The sequence below is a fragment of the Chinchilla lanigera genome, unplaced genomic scaffold (genome assembly GCF_000276665.1).
Source record: "Chinchilla lanigera isolate Chin_1 unplaced genomic scaffold, ChiLan1.0 scaffold00010, whole genome shotgun sequence".
Classification (NCBI taxonomy): domain Eukaryota; kingdom Metazoa; phylum Chordata; class Mammalia; order Rodentia; family Chinchillidae; genus Chinchilla; species Chinchilla lanigera.
Window position 1 is genome coordinate 10,084,966 of NW_004955411.1, and position 14,542 is coordinate 10,099,507.

Consider the following 14,542-nt stretch of genomic DNA (forward strand, 5'->3'; position numbering starts at 1 on the left):
GATATTAGAAAACTGTTACATACATAATTTATAATAACCACACAGGTTAAGATTTTCTCAAACACCCCCCCCACACACACATACACAAAAGTACAGAAAAAAAGTTCCTTCGTTTTCTCATTGGTAACATAAGGATATTAATAGAATGCTTAGTCTATATAATACATATAGAAAACTGCCTGGTACATATGGTACATAATAAGCAGTAAATACCAATTATTATCACTATTGAAAAAATATAAACTAGATGATAAAACTTTACACTGAAAACTGACTGTAATGATTCTAATCTCAAACATTTGTGTCAACAAAATATTCATTTTTCTTACTACTGACCTTACAGTGAGTAAAAGCAATAGTCTGACCTTTTATTTAAAATATGTATAAATTCTCATTTAAAAAAATCACTGCCAAAAACATTTTAAAGATTTCTAAGATCCCTCTAATTCTAATATGTCTATAACTAGTAAATCATTAGCATTTATAAAATTCTTTGCATGCAGGTAAATGTTTATTATTCACTTTTAAATTACTGGCAGATCTGCTAGTACAGCTTTGTAGAAAATCTTACAATATACACATTCAACCAACCTTGCTTCAAGTAAAGCTGCCATATTCAGTCCTATAAACTGTAAACAGGAGAGTTTCAATTGTTCAGCATTATACATTGCTGCAAATTCCAGTAGCATTGCAGCATTCTTAAGGGTAACTAAAAGAAAAGATTGGCAAAATTAGACAAAAGCATGCTAAGACAACAAATGAAATATGCTTACTTCTAAAGTTTTAAGTTATAATTTGGATATTAGAATAAGAAAAACAGCATTTTCTTATCAAAAATAACATAATGGGACAAATATAGAACTCACACATAAGAACTGACAATTTTCTACCTAATAACTTCTAAATATCTGTAACTATTATTAATGAATTATCTTTTCATTTCTGAAAGTAATTATTCCCTCTTCTATAAAACTGATGAAATAATTTGAATAAAATGTATTAATGCTGACTAATCTATTAGAATCTGTGTTAAGAAAATATTTAAGAAATACATTCAACCTTCCCATAAGATTACCCATGCCAGTGAAGAACCTCATGACTGTGCTTTACAATCCTAGTGAGTTCATACACTAGTACCCCATTCTGTTAAAGATGTTCCCAGCATACTCCAGTTATAGAACATGTACATTTAGCTTCCAATCTCTTTGTTCTTTTGCTTACTCTAAGTCCCACCTAACAGAGGAACACAGGTTTCTACAATTGGCTTCTTCCATTTCTTTCTTCCTTTTCCCTTGTATTCTGTCAAAAGTTTCAACTAGTCAAAAATGGTTTCTGATTCACTCCTAAGTTTCAATTAATAATAAAAAGATCTCACAGAAATAATAAAACTGGGTCTTATAAATCCTTCTCTAGAACTATTTAACTGGGAACAAAGATCTGTACATTGCCCAATAATCAGAGACGAAACTTCTCTGGCCCTCTTCTTTTCCTGGGTTCTAGGAGGGTTCTAGGAAGATCAAAAAATTCACAAACAGAGGCAACTGTATAATAGAGGCAAAGAAAGAATTTTCGAGAGAGGTCAGGAAAATCAACTCAGCAAGCGAAAATATCACCTATATGTGTATCTTGTATCTACTGTATGCTGTGTCCTGTGTTTCAATGTTTCTTTTCTTTTTAAAAGGAAGCCAGGGTTCCTTTTTTATAACCAATAAGAGGATGATCCACAGTGCTTAAAAAGTGAGTAAATAAGATGTTATAGCTAAGCAAACGCCTAGCATTCACTAACAAGTCAGGGACTCCCACCACAGTTCCTGACAGGACTCCCACCGAATCCATGACAGGACTCCCATCACACTTCACTTCATGAAGATGCAAATGAAGCAAAACAAACATAAAACTAGAAAGCAAAAAGCTAGTATGTTAGACTAAGGAAAAATTTTCATTCTAAACTAAACAAATTAAAAATATCTAAGCTTAGACAAAACAATTTTTTTCTATAGGGAAATACTACTGCAAGGATAAAGAAACTGCTTTCAAACCCTTACCCTTGAATTCCCAAGTAAATTTGAAACCATGCTTATTCTTCATGTTCTTACATTTCAACAAAAATTAACATCATACTTCAATACTAAGATGTATGTATTTTCACATATTTCTGACATAAGGATGTGCTTACAAATGACTGCATGTAATAATTTAAACATTCTGACATTTTTGTGGTGCCAAAAGAGGTATTAATGGAATCATAAGCTCAATAAGTAATCCTAAATCAATCTGAAAACATACCAGTATTTTAATTCAAGATTACTCACGTTTTTCAGTTAATGCTACTTCACAAATCTCTTTCAATCGAGTTATGAGAAGCTGATCAGCCACCACAAGAACACTACAAATAAAATCCACATTCTGAGATTCTAAAAAAGGAAAAAAACAAAGAAAAAAAAAGCATTATTCTTTTACTCTGCAACAACTACTACACTTAGTTAAAAAATCTAAAGTAAGACATTAGGAAAAGAGAATTATGATAACTTCTACATGTTGGAATGGTAACTACAATGAACAGTTAAATATATCAAACTATTTCTACCTTCTGAATAGAAAGGTAAGAACACACCAGAATGTGCTGACTCACATTGGGATTATAAAATAGCCTACATGAAATGATCATTTCAGTCTAAAAGGCTATAATGCCCCAAATCTCACTGTTTTTGCTGAACAGTTAAGTATGTTTTTTGAGTAAATTAACCCCAAGTTATTGCAAGACTTTGGTGGTTTTTTAAAATTCTGAAAAAGTTCATTTGGGTAATTTTTGGAAGTCTTCTAATTGCTTTTATGGAGGAAATGATTTCCAGAAGTTCTTGTTTGCCATTCCCAATAACCACCTCTCCCTCCTTTTTAAAAAGTATTTGTTAAAATGGTGATAATCCCCAAACTGATCTACAGATTCAACATCATCCCTAGTCAAATCCCAGCTGCCTCTTTACATAAATTGACAAAATATCCTAAAATTCATATGAAAATGCAAAAGAGTTAAAACAGCTAAAACAATCTTGAAAAACACACAGCAGTCTCATGTATCCAAACTTTAAAACATACTACAACACAACGGTTATCAAATATACGGTACTGGAATAAAGAGAAGCATAGAGCATTGAAAAGCCAGAAATAAAACCTTATATTTACATAAAACTGATTTTTGTCAAAAATGCCAAAGTAAACCAATAGGGAAATGAAAGTCTTTTCAACAAATGATGCTAGAACCATTATATACACACATAAAAGAAGTGTGATTCGTAAACACACACAAAAACTAACATGAACACAATTACAAAAGTGATTACCAGGGGTCAGAAGTGGCAAAAATAAAGAGATGTTCATCTAAGGGTACAAGTGAGAAGTTCCATGAAAAACAACTTTTGGAGACCTAATATACTGCATGGTGACTACAATTAATAACAACGTAGTATACTTGAACTTTGCTAGGAAAGGTCTGAAGTATGCTCTCACACGAAAAGCTAACTAAGGCAAGGCTATGTTAATTAGCTTGGCTGTGGCAAACATTTGACAACATATAAATAAGGAATGATCAAAACTATGGTTAATATTTAAATTTCTTAAAATTTACTACAGTAACTACCACAGTTACTCAGGAGTTACTCAGAGTATAAGACATAAACCAAAAGATACTTAGAAAAAAGAAATAAACAGATAACACACGTCTTTCTTTTCAACAAATTAAAATAATCTAGTACTAGAAATGAAACCAATTAGCATACAGATTGAAAGGTTAAAACAGTGGAATCTGTCACTGGAAGAAGTATCTGAACTTCTCTCTACTTCCCATTTTATTCTCTATTTGCTCTCTCATATAAGAGACACCATGTGAACTTGAGCTTGTATGTCACGTTATTTCACTAACATAATGCTCTCAAGTTGCCTCCATCCTGCCACTTCCTGAAACAGTTCTGGAAGTCCTCTTTTGTGTCTCGAATGGCCTTGCCTGGGCTACCTTGATGTCCTAAAATAACTCAAAGTGTTTACCTCTCATGGTCATTTTGACTTTGGGGAAGAACCACAAGTTATACAGTGTCAGATCTGCTGAACAGGTTGGTAGGCAAACACGATAATGTTTCTATGAACTGGCCTTTCCATTGGTTGCCACACAGCAGTGGCATCCACTGTACTTTTGATCCTGTCCTGCACAGAGGACACAAAAGAGGATGTCCAGAACTGCTTCAGCAAGTGAGAAGAGCAATGGGATACGTCTGAAGAGCAACCTTTTTCAAATTTAAACATTCATTGTATATTTTGATCGCACCTCATATATCAAAACAACACATCATACACATCGAATAGATGCAATTTTTATTTATCAATTACATATCAAATAAAGCTAGGGGAAAAAATACAAAATGGAATGACACACCTACATGTAAGATATAACCGTAATACTCTAAGAAGAAAATATAGGGAATAACTGGTATGACCTCAGATTTGGCAAAGGAGTCTCAGGCCTGATACCAAAAGCATGACTAACTAGTAAAAATAGGTAATCCGGGCTTACCAAATTTATATCTTTGATATTTTAAAGGACATACTATCAAGAAAATGAAAGTACAATTCAGAGAATAGGAGAAATCCTATCTCTAATAAAAGCCTAGTGCCCATAACAAAGAACCGTTACAACCTACTAAAAAGACAACTCAAATAAAAATGACCATAACTCAGAATACATAAAGAACTGTTACAACCTAATAAAAAGAAAATTCAAATAAAAGTGATCAAAAATTTTTTAATTTTAAAGACAACATACTCACAAAGCAAATAAAAATGTTCAACATCATTAGAAAAATAAAAAGCAAAGCTACAATGTTATACTACTTCACAACCACTAGAACCGTTACAATGAAAAAGTCAAGACATTAAAAAATATTGGCTGTGGAAAAACTGGAACCTCATATAGTGCTAGTGGGAAAGTTAAAATAATACAGCTACTTTATAAACCCGTAGTTCCTAAAAAGTTAAGATAAGCATTAGGACAGGACCCATCATTTTCATCTCTATTCGTAGATACACATGCACAAGAGAAATGAAAACATAAGGCTGCACAAAAATTTGCATGTGAGTATTCATAGAAGCATTATTCATAATAGCCAGAAGTGAAAATAACAACCACGCTCTGAGGAATAGATAAATAAAATAAACCATGGTATATCTAATCAATGGATATTATTTTGCACTAGAAAGTCATGAAGTGCTGCTACACACTACAACACAGATGAACCCTGAAGTGAGACATAAAATAGGTTAGCTTTTCCCTTGGTTGCCAGGGACTACAGATGAAGGAGAATGAAAGTGTCTGCTTTGGGCACGGGGATTATTCTGGAGGGGATGCAAATGCTCTTGAGTTAGAACACGGAGAGAGCTGGACTACCTGTAACCATATGGAAGTATGCATTTTGTGTGGTGGTACGCGCCAGTAATCCCAGCACTTGGGAGGCTGAGGCAGGAGGATCACTACAAATTCAAGGCCAACCTGAGCTACATAATGCAACCTTGTCTCAAAAAGCAAAACAAATAAAAAGAAGTAAGACTTTTGTGGTATGTGAATAACACCTCAATTTTTAAAAAGAATTAGAGAAACAGAAAAGTACCACTGTACACACAGGCATACAAGTAACTCCTGTCCTCCGTTAGCACCATCTCCTCCACACAGACCACCCGATGCCCCAGCAGGCTCAGACGCTAGTTTCTCTAAAATGCACCTGCTTTTTGGAGAACCACTCTGCTGAACTGCACTTCTTTAAGTTATACACATGAACACACAATAGGTCCTTCCACCTGTTTACCCTCAGTGTACAGCTGTGGCAAAAGGAGTACCACAGAACACTCAGCAGCATTCCAATAAAGCTACTGGTACCTAAAATATGGTAGTCTGCCTGAGAAAGCAAAAACTGCAGTCTCCTCAGGAGTTTTGCTTCAATTTTTAATCTATTTCTTTGACGTCTGAGGTTATTACAAGGGGAGAAACTTGGCAAGAAAGAATTTAGGTAAAGAATTTGTCAAAACTAGATTCACTGCTGTCAAATCACTCATCTCAGTCGCAAAAGCAGCTGGACATGGCTCTACAAAATCAATAATTTCCAACATTCCATCAAATTCCCAAGAGTTCAAGAAGTCATAAAAACTTTTTTTATTCTTTTACTGTTAGTAATCGTCCCTACTACTTATTCTACATTGGGTCCCTTACAGCTCATTCCAAGTAGGAATGAAGATTCAGGTTGATTTCAGCATTACTGCACACATCCAAAATGCCTAAAACTTGCTAGCTCTATTACCTTTTATCACCGGGGCCTCATCAGTATAGAGGTAGTCCACAATAACTTTCAGTATGTCAGACTGTATTGGCATTTCCAGAGCTGCACACCTGGAAGCCTGAATAAAGTCAAGTAATTTTAAATGATAAAATATTACCTTCTAATTTAACTTATAAATACACAAAGTTCGAATAGTAAATACAGCAAATAATATCAAAGGCAAAGAACATGAAATTTATAAAACACAAATCTAAAATATAACACAGTATATTTTAATTTTCGTAAAATAAAGGAACAAATAAAAAACTAAAAAATATACATTTGTCTTTCTAATACACTTAATAATAATGGGAATATTTTTTATTTAGGTTAACTGTAACAATTTTAACTTCTAAATGCTTTTTTCCAGCAGGTTTCCACATACATATAAATTCAATATAAATGAAAACCTGAGTCATAATGTCAAGTTCTAATTCCAAACTTCTTTAGTGTATAATTTCCCCAAAACATAAAGAAGAATAGTTACTAGCCCAGGTGCTTTCTAATTAAATCTTACCTCAATCCATGAGCTACTCAGCATACTATGAAAATATTCTGAAAGAAAAAAAAAAAAGCTCAAAGCAACAACGATAGTGAAGTAATACCAAAACAAATAGAGCAGCAGCTAATGAAAAGAAAACTTACCAAGTCTTGCACAAAGAACACATTTGTGACAAGGAAATTCCTTTCCATCCACTGATTTCATGGTCACATCACACAGAAAAGAACTTCAAGAGAAAAGTTTAATTGAAGCAAGAGTGAACTCTTCACATATTTAGCCAATCTAATGCTATAAAATTTGATTTAACTTTAGCTTTTTTATTTTTTCTAAAGTGGGAGAGCTGGGAATGGTGTGGCACACGCCTGTAATACTAGCACTCTGGAGGCTGAGGCAGGAGGATTGCTGTGAGACCAGCCTGAGCTACACAGTGATTTCAAGGCCAGCCTGTACTATAGAGCAAGACCCTGTCTCGAAAGAAAAGAGAGACAAAAAGATAGAGAGACAGAGAAACAGAGACACGGTGGGGGCGGGGAGGTGGCGGAGAGGAAAAAAGAAAGAAAAGAGAAAAAAGAAAGACAGAGGAAGAAGGGAGGGGAGCAAGCAACAGTAGAGAATAAAAAACTTCCAGATGTAATAGCAAACAGAGCACCTTATCTCCTCCTACTTCAGGGAAAATAAAAGTCCTACAAAAAGGTAATTTTGAAAAGGAAACTGAGCATAGATAAATTCAAAGGCTTCTGGTTTTCCCTTTTATTTCACACAAGGCATTAATATTTAAATTACATCTGTTAAAACTTTTCACCCACTTATCTGTACAACCTATCCTGTGCCAAACAGTCCTGACACCCCCCCAGTCTGGCTTTCTCCAAACCTTTTACCTACAAAGTACAGATACCTAACACAGAACTTTTTAACATTAACATACTTAGTACATCTGTTCCTGGAAAAATTTTATTAAAGAAAATAAGCATAATGACAAAAATATATAATTAGTATGGTCTGGGGTCTGTTAAATTCTCTTTATAGCAAAATACAAACTTCAAGCAAAAAAAACAAAAAATGAAAAATTACTCTCTTCATTAGAAAGAATACACTTCAATCAGAAGAAACAAACTTTCAATGTCTTAATGAAGATTTAATGTGTTTAATCCACTCCCTCAAAAGATCTCCAACGTTTTCAAAAATGAAGACTAGAGAAGGTAAGAAGGTATATATTCATGCATTTTATTTTGCAAGTGGGTAGAAAAGCTCTATTTCTACACTTGTGTGCCAAAACACAGAAATGAGAACTTCTTCATCAAACTTTCCCACTTACCATTTTTTCTGACTCAGTTTCTGTTTATTACCAGTTTTCCTGGCAATAACATTAATCTTTTCATTTTCAAATCTGACTCCATCTAACCTGTCAAGGAAAGATAAAAATTAACAAATGGCAGATATGTTCTCTTACCAAGATAAACAAGCCTACAAGATAAATTCAACAAACGAGCTTACATTTGAACATAATTATATTATGTCCTAGAAAAGCATCTCAACAAACCCTTATGCCAAGATTTAAAAAAATCTTTCCTTCAATTTAGTTAGGATTAAAAGGTAATTATTAAAAAAGAAAAACTCAAAGCCATAGCACAAAGTCCTCCACTTTTTTTAATCAATGTGTAACAGAAATGTATGTTAATTTTTACTTGAAGACAAATTTAATTTTTATAATTTTAGCATATAAATTTGATTTGTCAATACAAAATATAAAGATTTCCAGCCTACCATGATATACACTGTTTTGACATATGCAAACAAAATACATGTTTAAAGTGAGCGTTGCTGTTTTCAAGTTGCAGCTGCTGCTTCTGTGGCTATGGTAAAGGTCAGCAGAAGGATGGTGCAAAAATTATAAAAAAAGCATGTACTGTTATCACATCAGATACAGGACATGGGAAGACGGAACCCCATAAAGTGGTGGAAGAAAGTTGAATAAAACTGAAGCTCTAACTTCAAAAAAAGCAAGGTATGATCCATAAGGAAAGAATGAATTTTCCACTTGCAAAACTTGTGAAAGTTCTGTGCACAACTAGTCTCTCATTACTACCGGGGCTGTGCCTACAAGAAGGGAATCGGTATGGAAAAAAGCTTTTGAATACTAAAACCTACAACACAATCTGTCAAGATGTACTAATGTTTCTAGCTTTCTGTTATTTTACTTTCTGCTACTGCTTTTCAAGGAATAACATAAATGTTCAATTTATAAAACTTGTTTTAAGACAAATAATGAAGTTTAAAGCAGAGAAACTGATTGGTATTCGTTTTTTCTCAAGAAATTCTGAACAGCAAAGATGTAACTTAATCTACAGCCTGTAATGGTTATTTTCCTTATGAACATTTTATTGAACTAAAATAAGTTGCAAATTTAATGGAAAAAATACTTGAGTTCTACAAATATTTTTTGCTTAAAACAGTCACATACTTGTTATCCCCAGTTGTACACTACAGATAAAGCAAAAATGAGGAAATCTGATATTTTCCTCTGAAAGAATTCAGATTTGGAATTCTTATTTATTACCCTACTGGTAGCTAGTTCATATACTCAGCAGTCTCTAATTAATTACAGTTTCCTGAAATATTTAAATGTTTGAGGCCACTATTGCTGAATGATTCCTTAGTAATTAGTTTAGATTCAAATCAAAGTTGGACTTGATTTCTTTTAAAAATCTGTTCTTAAGGCCAAAGCCCCAGTTCCTTTCATATGTGAATAAGAACACAAGAATAACCCTATGTCTAAATGACCTGCAACAATGGACTTCACAAAAACACATATTACTTTGAATTCAAATAGTGATGGAAGCAGGACAGTTCACCCATGTTCATGTATAATGGAATGAATCCCTACTCTTTGGAAAAGCCCTCTGAAGCAGCAAACAAACTTTTCTTTTTAAAACTACTCCTCATCCCAATGTTAAAGCAAACATCTTTTTTTTTTTTGGTTTTTCTTTTTTCTGGTACCGGGAATTGAACTCACAACCTTGCACTTGCCAGGCGGGCACTTTTGCCACTGAGCTAAATCCCCAGCCCCTAAAGCAAACATCTTCAATCTTTTTTTTTTCAACAATGTGGATTCCTGAGAGACTATTCTGGGGTTTCGAATGAAGATTTTTCCTATACTGCATCCAGGGCTTCAGGACTTTGGTTTTTAAATCTGCACCCCAATACAGAAGACCAAAAACGTATTCCCTATTTCCAAATGGTGTGTGTATAAATGCCTATCACTGTAAAATACATAAGATACAGCAAATGTGATAATATACATGGTATAGCACTGCACTATTAATGTTTTAAAATTACTGTGAAAAAGTAGTTTTACCTGTTCAATTATTCTACAACATTTTTCAAATACTGTTTGTCTAGGATACTCTATTATTTAAGCATTTCCTGAAAGATTACAATGATAATACAAATGATGACAAATAATATCTCTGAGGGCAAAGAGAGAAAAAGTAGATATGAAAGAATATGATTTAAAATGTGACAGACATGCATTTTGCACATGCTGTATTACCAAGCACTAACAATATTATGAGGTGAGTATCACCCCCTACATTTTATATATTGAAAAACTGAGGTGGAAACAAAAAAATTTATCCCAGCCTATAATGCTGGAGCTAAGAAACATATACTGTATCTAGGTCTTCTGAACTCCAAAGATCTTCCCAGCACACTACATTGCTTTGCCATTCAGGAACCCTGTTACATAGTCAACATCACACAGTGAACTGAAATCTACTCATAATTTTCCTACCCTTTAATGTCCAAACCAGGGAGTTCCACAACGGGGGCACTATCAGAAAACAGAAGCCTACACCTACGTGCCTCCTTCAGACAGAAAGTGAGGGAGAAGATGGTGCATAGGGGGCAGGAGAGGAGGAAGGGAAAATACCTAAAAGGAGGACGTAACGAGATCGGTATAAGAACAGATATTAAGGTCGGCGTACCTACTGCTCAGATTATTGAGGCCAAATTTTTTTGCAACATTTTGCAACATTCTTACAGGATCATCTTCCCCAATACTTTTTCCTTTCTTCAAAGATTTTGGTTTGCTTTTCTGTCTTTCACTAATTGTAGGAGTTCGATTACTTTTGTAAACTTCAAAGGTTGACTTCTGACTGTCCTCTTCATAGCAATTCATTTTATTCATCTGTGAATTAAGTGCGTCCTGATACTCCTCCGGTTTTTTGCTTAAGTGTATTCTTGGCTTGAAGCCATGAGTTAAAAAGTCACAAGTATCTGTGTAGATGAATTGCAAAATGTACTCAAACAAATCAGGAGGAACTTTCTCTACTATGAAGAGATGGCACCCTGCAGAATCTTCATCTTTCCTGTAAATATCTGGACATTCTAAAGCAGTACCATCTGAAAGAAACAACTTCTGAAAAAAGTCAGCACGCACTGCCAAAATATATTTATGTGCAGGGAAGATTCTATTGCCAACTTGAAATGTCACATCATGGATATTGTCCATCTCATCTGTTTCCCTTAACAGTTTGCCAAACTCTTCAAAAAACGAGGACGAGGACACAGCTGGAATTTCATAAAGGCTAGAAATAAAACAAAAACAATTTTTACAGTCAAGAAATGAGATGGCAAGGGCAGCCCTAGCTGATGCCCTTGAAAATGGAAGTGTTTTATTAATCACAATTATTATTAACTGAACTGAGAAAATTTTAAATTTGGTATTTCCAAAAGCATAAGACTATCTCAAAGGCTTAGGTGTTGTAAAAACCTTTAAGGTTTTAAGTTTTCCTTTGAAAGCAATGCTCTCTACTTCAGTAAGTAAATGCTAGAAAATATAAGTTCAAGTTGGTATTTCATTATAATTTTTTCAATTATTTAGCATATATCTAAAAACATTTAAATACTAATCAAAAGTAAAGTTCCCAAATGTTTCCTCTTTTATAGATCTTTTATTTTACAAGTAAAAAAAAAAACAAGATTTGAGCAATTACTTCATGTCCTACAGCAAAGAACCAGTCTAACACTCAAGCAAAAATAAACAAACACACATACAATGATCTCCAAGCATGGTTCTGTCAGTAGGACAGGAATGTAACCATATCCTCCCAATCTACATTTCACCTTACCACGTAGGAGGACAAGCTTTCCTAATTCATGTACCTTCAGATGAAGGATTTCCAGGAGATGAGACTTTCAGTGTACAGACAGGGGCAGACTTGGGCAAACCAGGATGGATGGTCACTCTACTTCCAGGATATCCTCTCTCTTTACCAGTACCTTTGATATTTATCTGATCTCTGTACTAATAATATGATTTAGGACATTCTTTTTTTTTTTTTTTTCCCGGTACCGGGAATCGAACTCACAACCTTGCGCTTGCGGGGCAGGCGCTGCGCCACTGAGCTAAATCCCCAGCCCCGTGATTTAGGATATTTACACTCGAATTCTATCCTATAGATGGCTCCAAACCATTTCTTCTTTTGTCAATTCTTATTATACTCAAGGGTCAGAAATGTTTGTAACGTAAGAAACATTTAAAATATATTTCTCAGGCTGTGAGAACTCAGAGGACATTGCAAAGTACTAAAGGCAAACTTTGTATTTGTGCGTCTATGTATTTTCAAGCAGTATCAGCTCTAGTATAATCAACTGCAGGTTTGGATTATCCAACATACTAATTTTGCTAAAGTTTCTAAAAGATTTTGCAGTAGTTCTTTGATGAAATGTTTACCAGGAGCTACGGAAAACAAACAAACAAACAAAAAACCCCCAGTGATTGCTAGTTCCAAAAGATAAAATCTAGTAATTACAAGTGTACCTTGTTTTAGGGTCTGACTGCAGGACTGCAAAGTTGCACCCACTTGGATCTGTGCTCACAGCAACAGCTCTATGGGCAAAAGCGAGCTTCTCAAGTCGGACCCGTTCATACACACTGTTCATATCCGATGCAGAAGGCACATCTGATGAGGAATTATGTAGATTTGATACAATGTCTGCTGAAAAAAATACCACTGATCAAGGCTTTACTGTAACTATTAAAATGATTGAGGATTAAACGGAATAATAACAACCGAAAGAGCATGAAAACGTCTTTTATACGAGTGTATACTAACCCTGTAACAGTTTACCCGAGCATCACCCACAGAAGTGCACTGTTTACGTAACGACTACCCCAAGTATCACACAGGAAGGTGTCATTTCAACCAGTCGACTCTTGTACTGAATACACTTGATAAAATTGTTATATATTTCCTGTAGCATCATCTTATAAAAATTAATGAAAACATGCAATTTTGGGGTCATCCTGCATTCAAACAGTTGGATTAGTAAGTGGTTAAATCTTCTTGAAGAATAACTTCCTCTTTCTCTAGGATACAACATTTTCAATATGTATTTGTTGCAGAGAATGTTTGGCAGGGCAATTATTTATCAGTCATGTTGCATCACTTTCTACAAACACATCCTCCATATTACAGCCAAGATTACCTAGGCATACTAGCTTTCAAAATTCCTCAACTTGCATTAAAACTATACACACCTTAGGTCTCATAATCTGCCTATTTATCTATTCCCTCCCTTTCCCTATTCCCTTTTTTGTATTTATTCAGCAACTATCTGAAAGACCACACTGTGCTACTGTGATACAGGAATCAGTGTATCCATGGTGACACAGCAGTAAATAGGACAGTCATGTCCCAGCCCTCTAAGTACACACCATCTAGCAAGGAAAACAGAAATTAAGTGACTGTATCGCTACCAGTCAAATGAAGGTTGTAAAAGCACACAGCGCTTCCCCATGTACATGAAATTTACGTGTGCAGAAAGAATTCTCGCTATAGTGCAAAGACTTTTCTTTTAGAAAAATTTCCAAAGTAAAAACAAAAAAAGAATAGATCCAAAAATTTGTATTAAGTTGAGAAAAATAATAAAAGATGATATGGATTGATGTGGTAGCAATTAACCTGGAGAGAAGTACAAAGGTTTCAAAAGCATTTAAGGTTGAGGTTAACAGAACTTGGTGACTAATTAGATGTAAAGGGAGGGTTTCAAAAGTAACAGATAAACATGAGGGAGTATGTGGTCACAAATTCAGTTCGGTCCCAGGCCCCTAAATACGTCTGAGACTCAAGTTTAAAGGTTACCGACATTTACAGATCAACCTGTGTCCTAGTTCCGCTCTCAAATTCTCTCTACTTCTGTCTGAGGAGGTTTCGCTAATCCTCCCCCCACTCTTAGTTATTCCAACTTCTACATTCGCAAAGTTTACTGCCCGATGAAGTGGCGCACAACTACACTCTCAGCTACTCTGCGAGATGAGGCAGAAAGACTGCCAAACTGAAGGCCAGGCTGCGCAATCAGACCCTGCCTCCAAATAAAATGAAACACGGCTAGGCATCGACTGCAGTGGTAGAGCGCTTGCCTAAGCTGTGCAAACTCCTGAGTTCAACACCCAGTACAAAGAAAGAAGGGAGAGAGGGAATAATGCAGGGAAGGAAGGAAGGAAGGAAGGAAGGAAGGAAGGAAGGAAGGAAGGAAGGAAGAAAGGAGGGAGGAAGGAAAGACAGATGGCTGGAGGGATGCAGGGAGACAGGGTGAGCAGGAAAGAAGGAAGGAAGGGAAGGAGGGAGGAAAAGGAGGGAGGGAAAAGAGGGAGGGAGGGAGAGAAGGAAGGGAAGAAGGA

General features: G+C 35.1%; 1 protein-coding gene across 5 annotated transcripts in view; it reads right to left on the reverse strand.

Moving 5' to 3' along the window:
* Positions 1-14,542, reverse strand: part of Ibtk (inhibitor of Bruton agammaglobulinemia tyrosine kinase) — a 79,620-nt gene that overhangs the window by 32,382 nt on the left and 32,696 nt on the right. For 2 of the 5 annotated variants that reach the window (XM_013510860.1, XM_005377680.2), the window contains exons 11-18: positions 12,680-12,857; positions 10,842-11,444; positions 8,174-8,260; positions 7,002-7,084; positions 6,874-6,911; positions 6,339-6,435; positions 2,313-2,414; positions 592-709 (exon numbers count right to left, since the gene is read on the reverse strand). In XM_013510860.1, coding sequence (XP_013366314.1) covers positions 592-709; positions 2,313-2,414; positions 6,339-6,435; positions 6,874-6,911; positions 7,002-7,084; positions 8,174-8,260; positions 10,842-11,444; positions 12,680-12,857 — 1,306 coding nt within the window. The remainder of the gene's footprint in view (positions 1-591; positions 710-2,312; positions 2,415-6,338; positions 6,436-6,873; positions 6,912-7,001; positions 7,085-8,173; positions 8,261-10,841; positions 11,445-12,679; positions 12,858-14,542) is intronic. The other 3 variants (XM_005377683.2, XM_005377681.2, XM_005377682.2) reach the window with 2 other exon arrangements.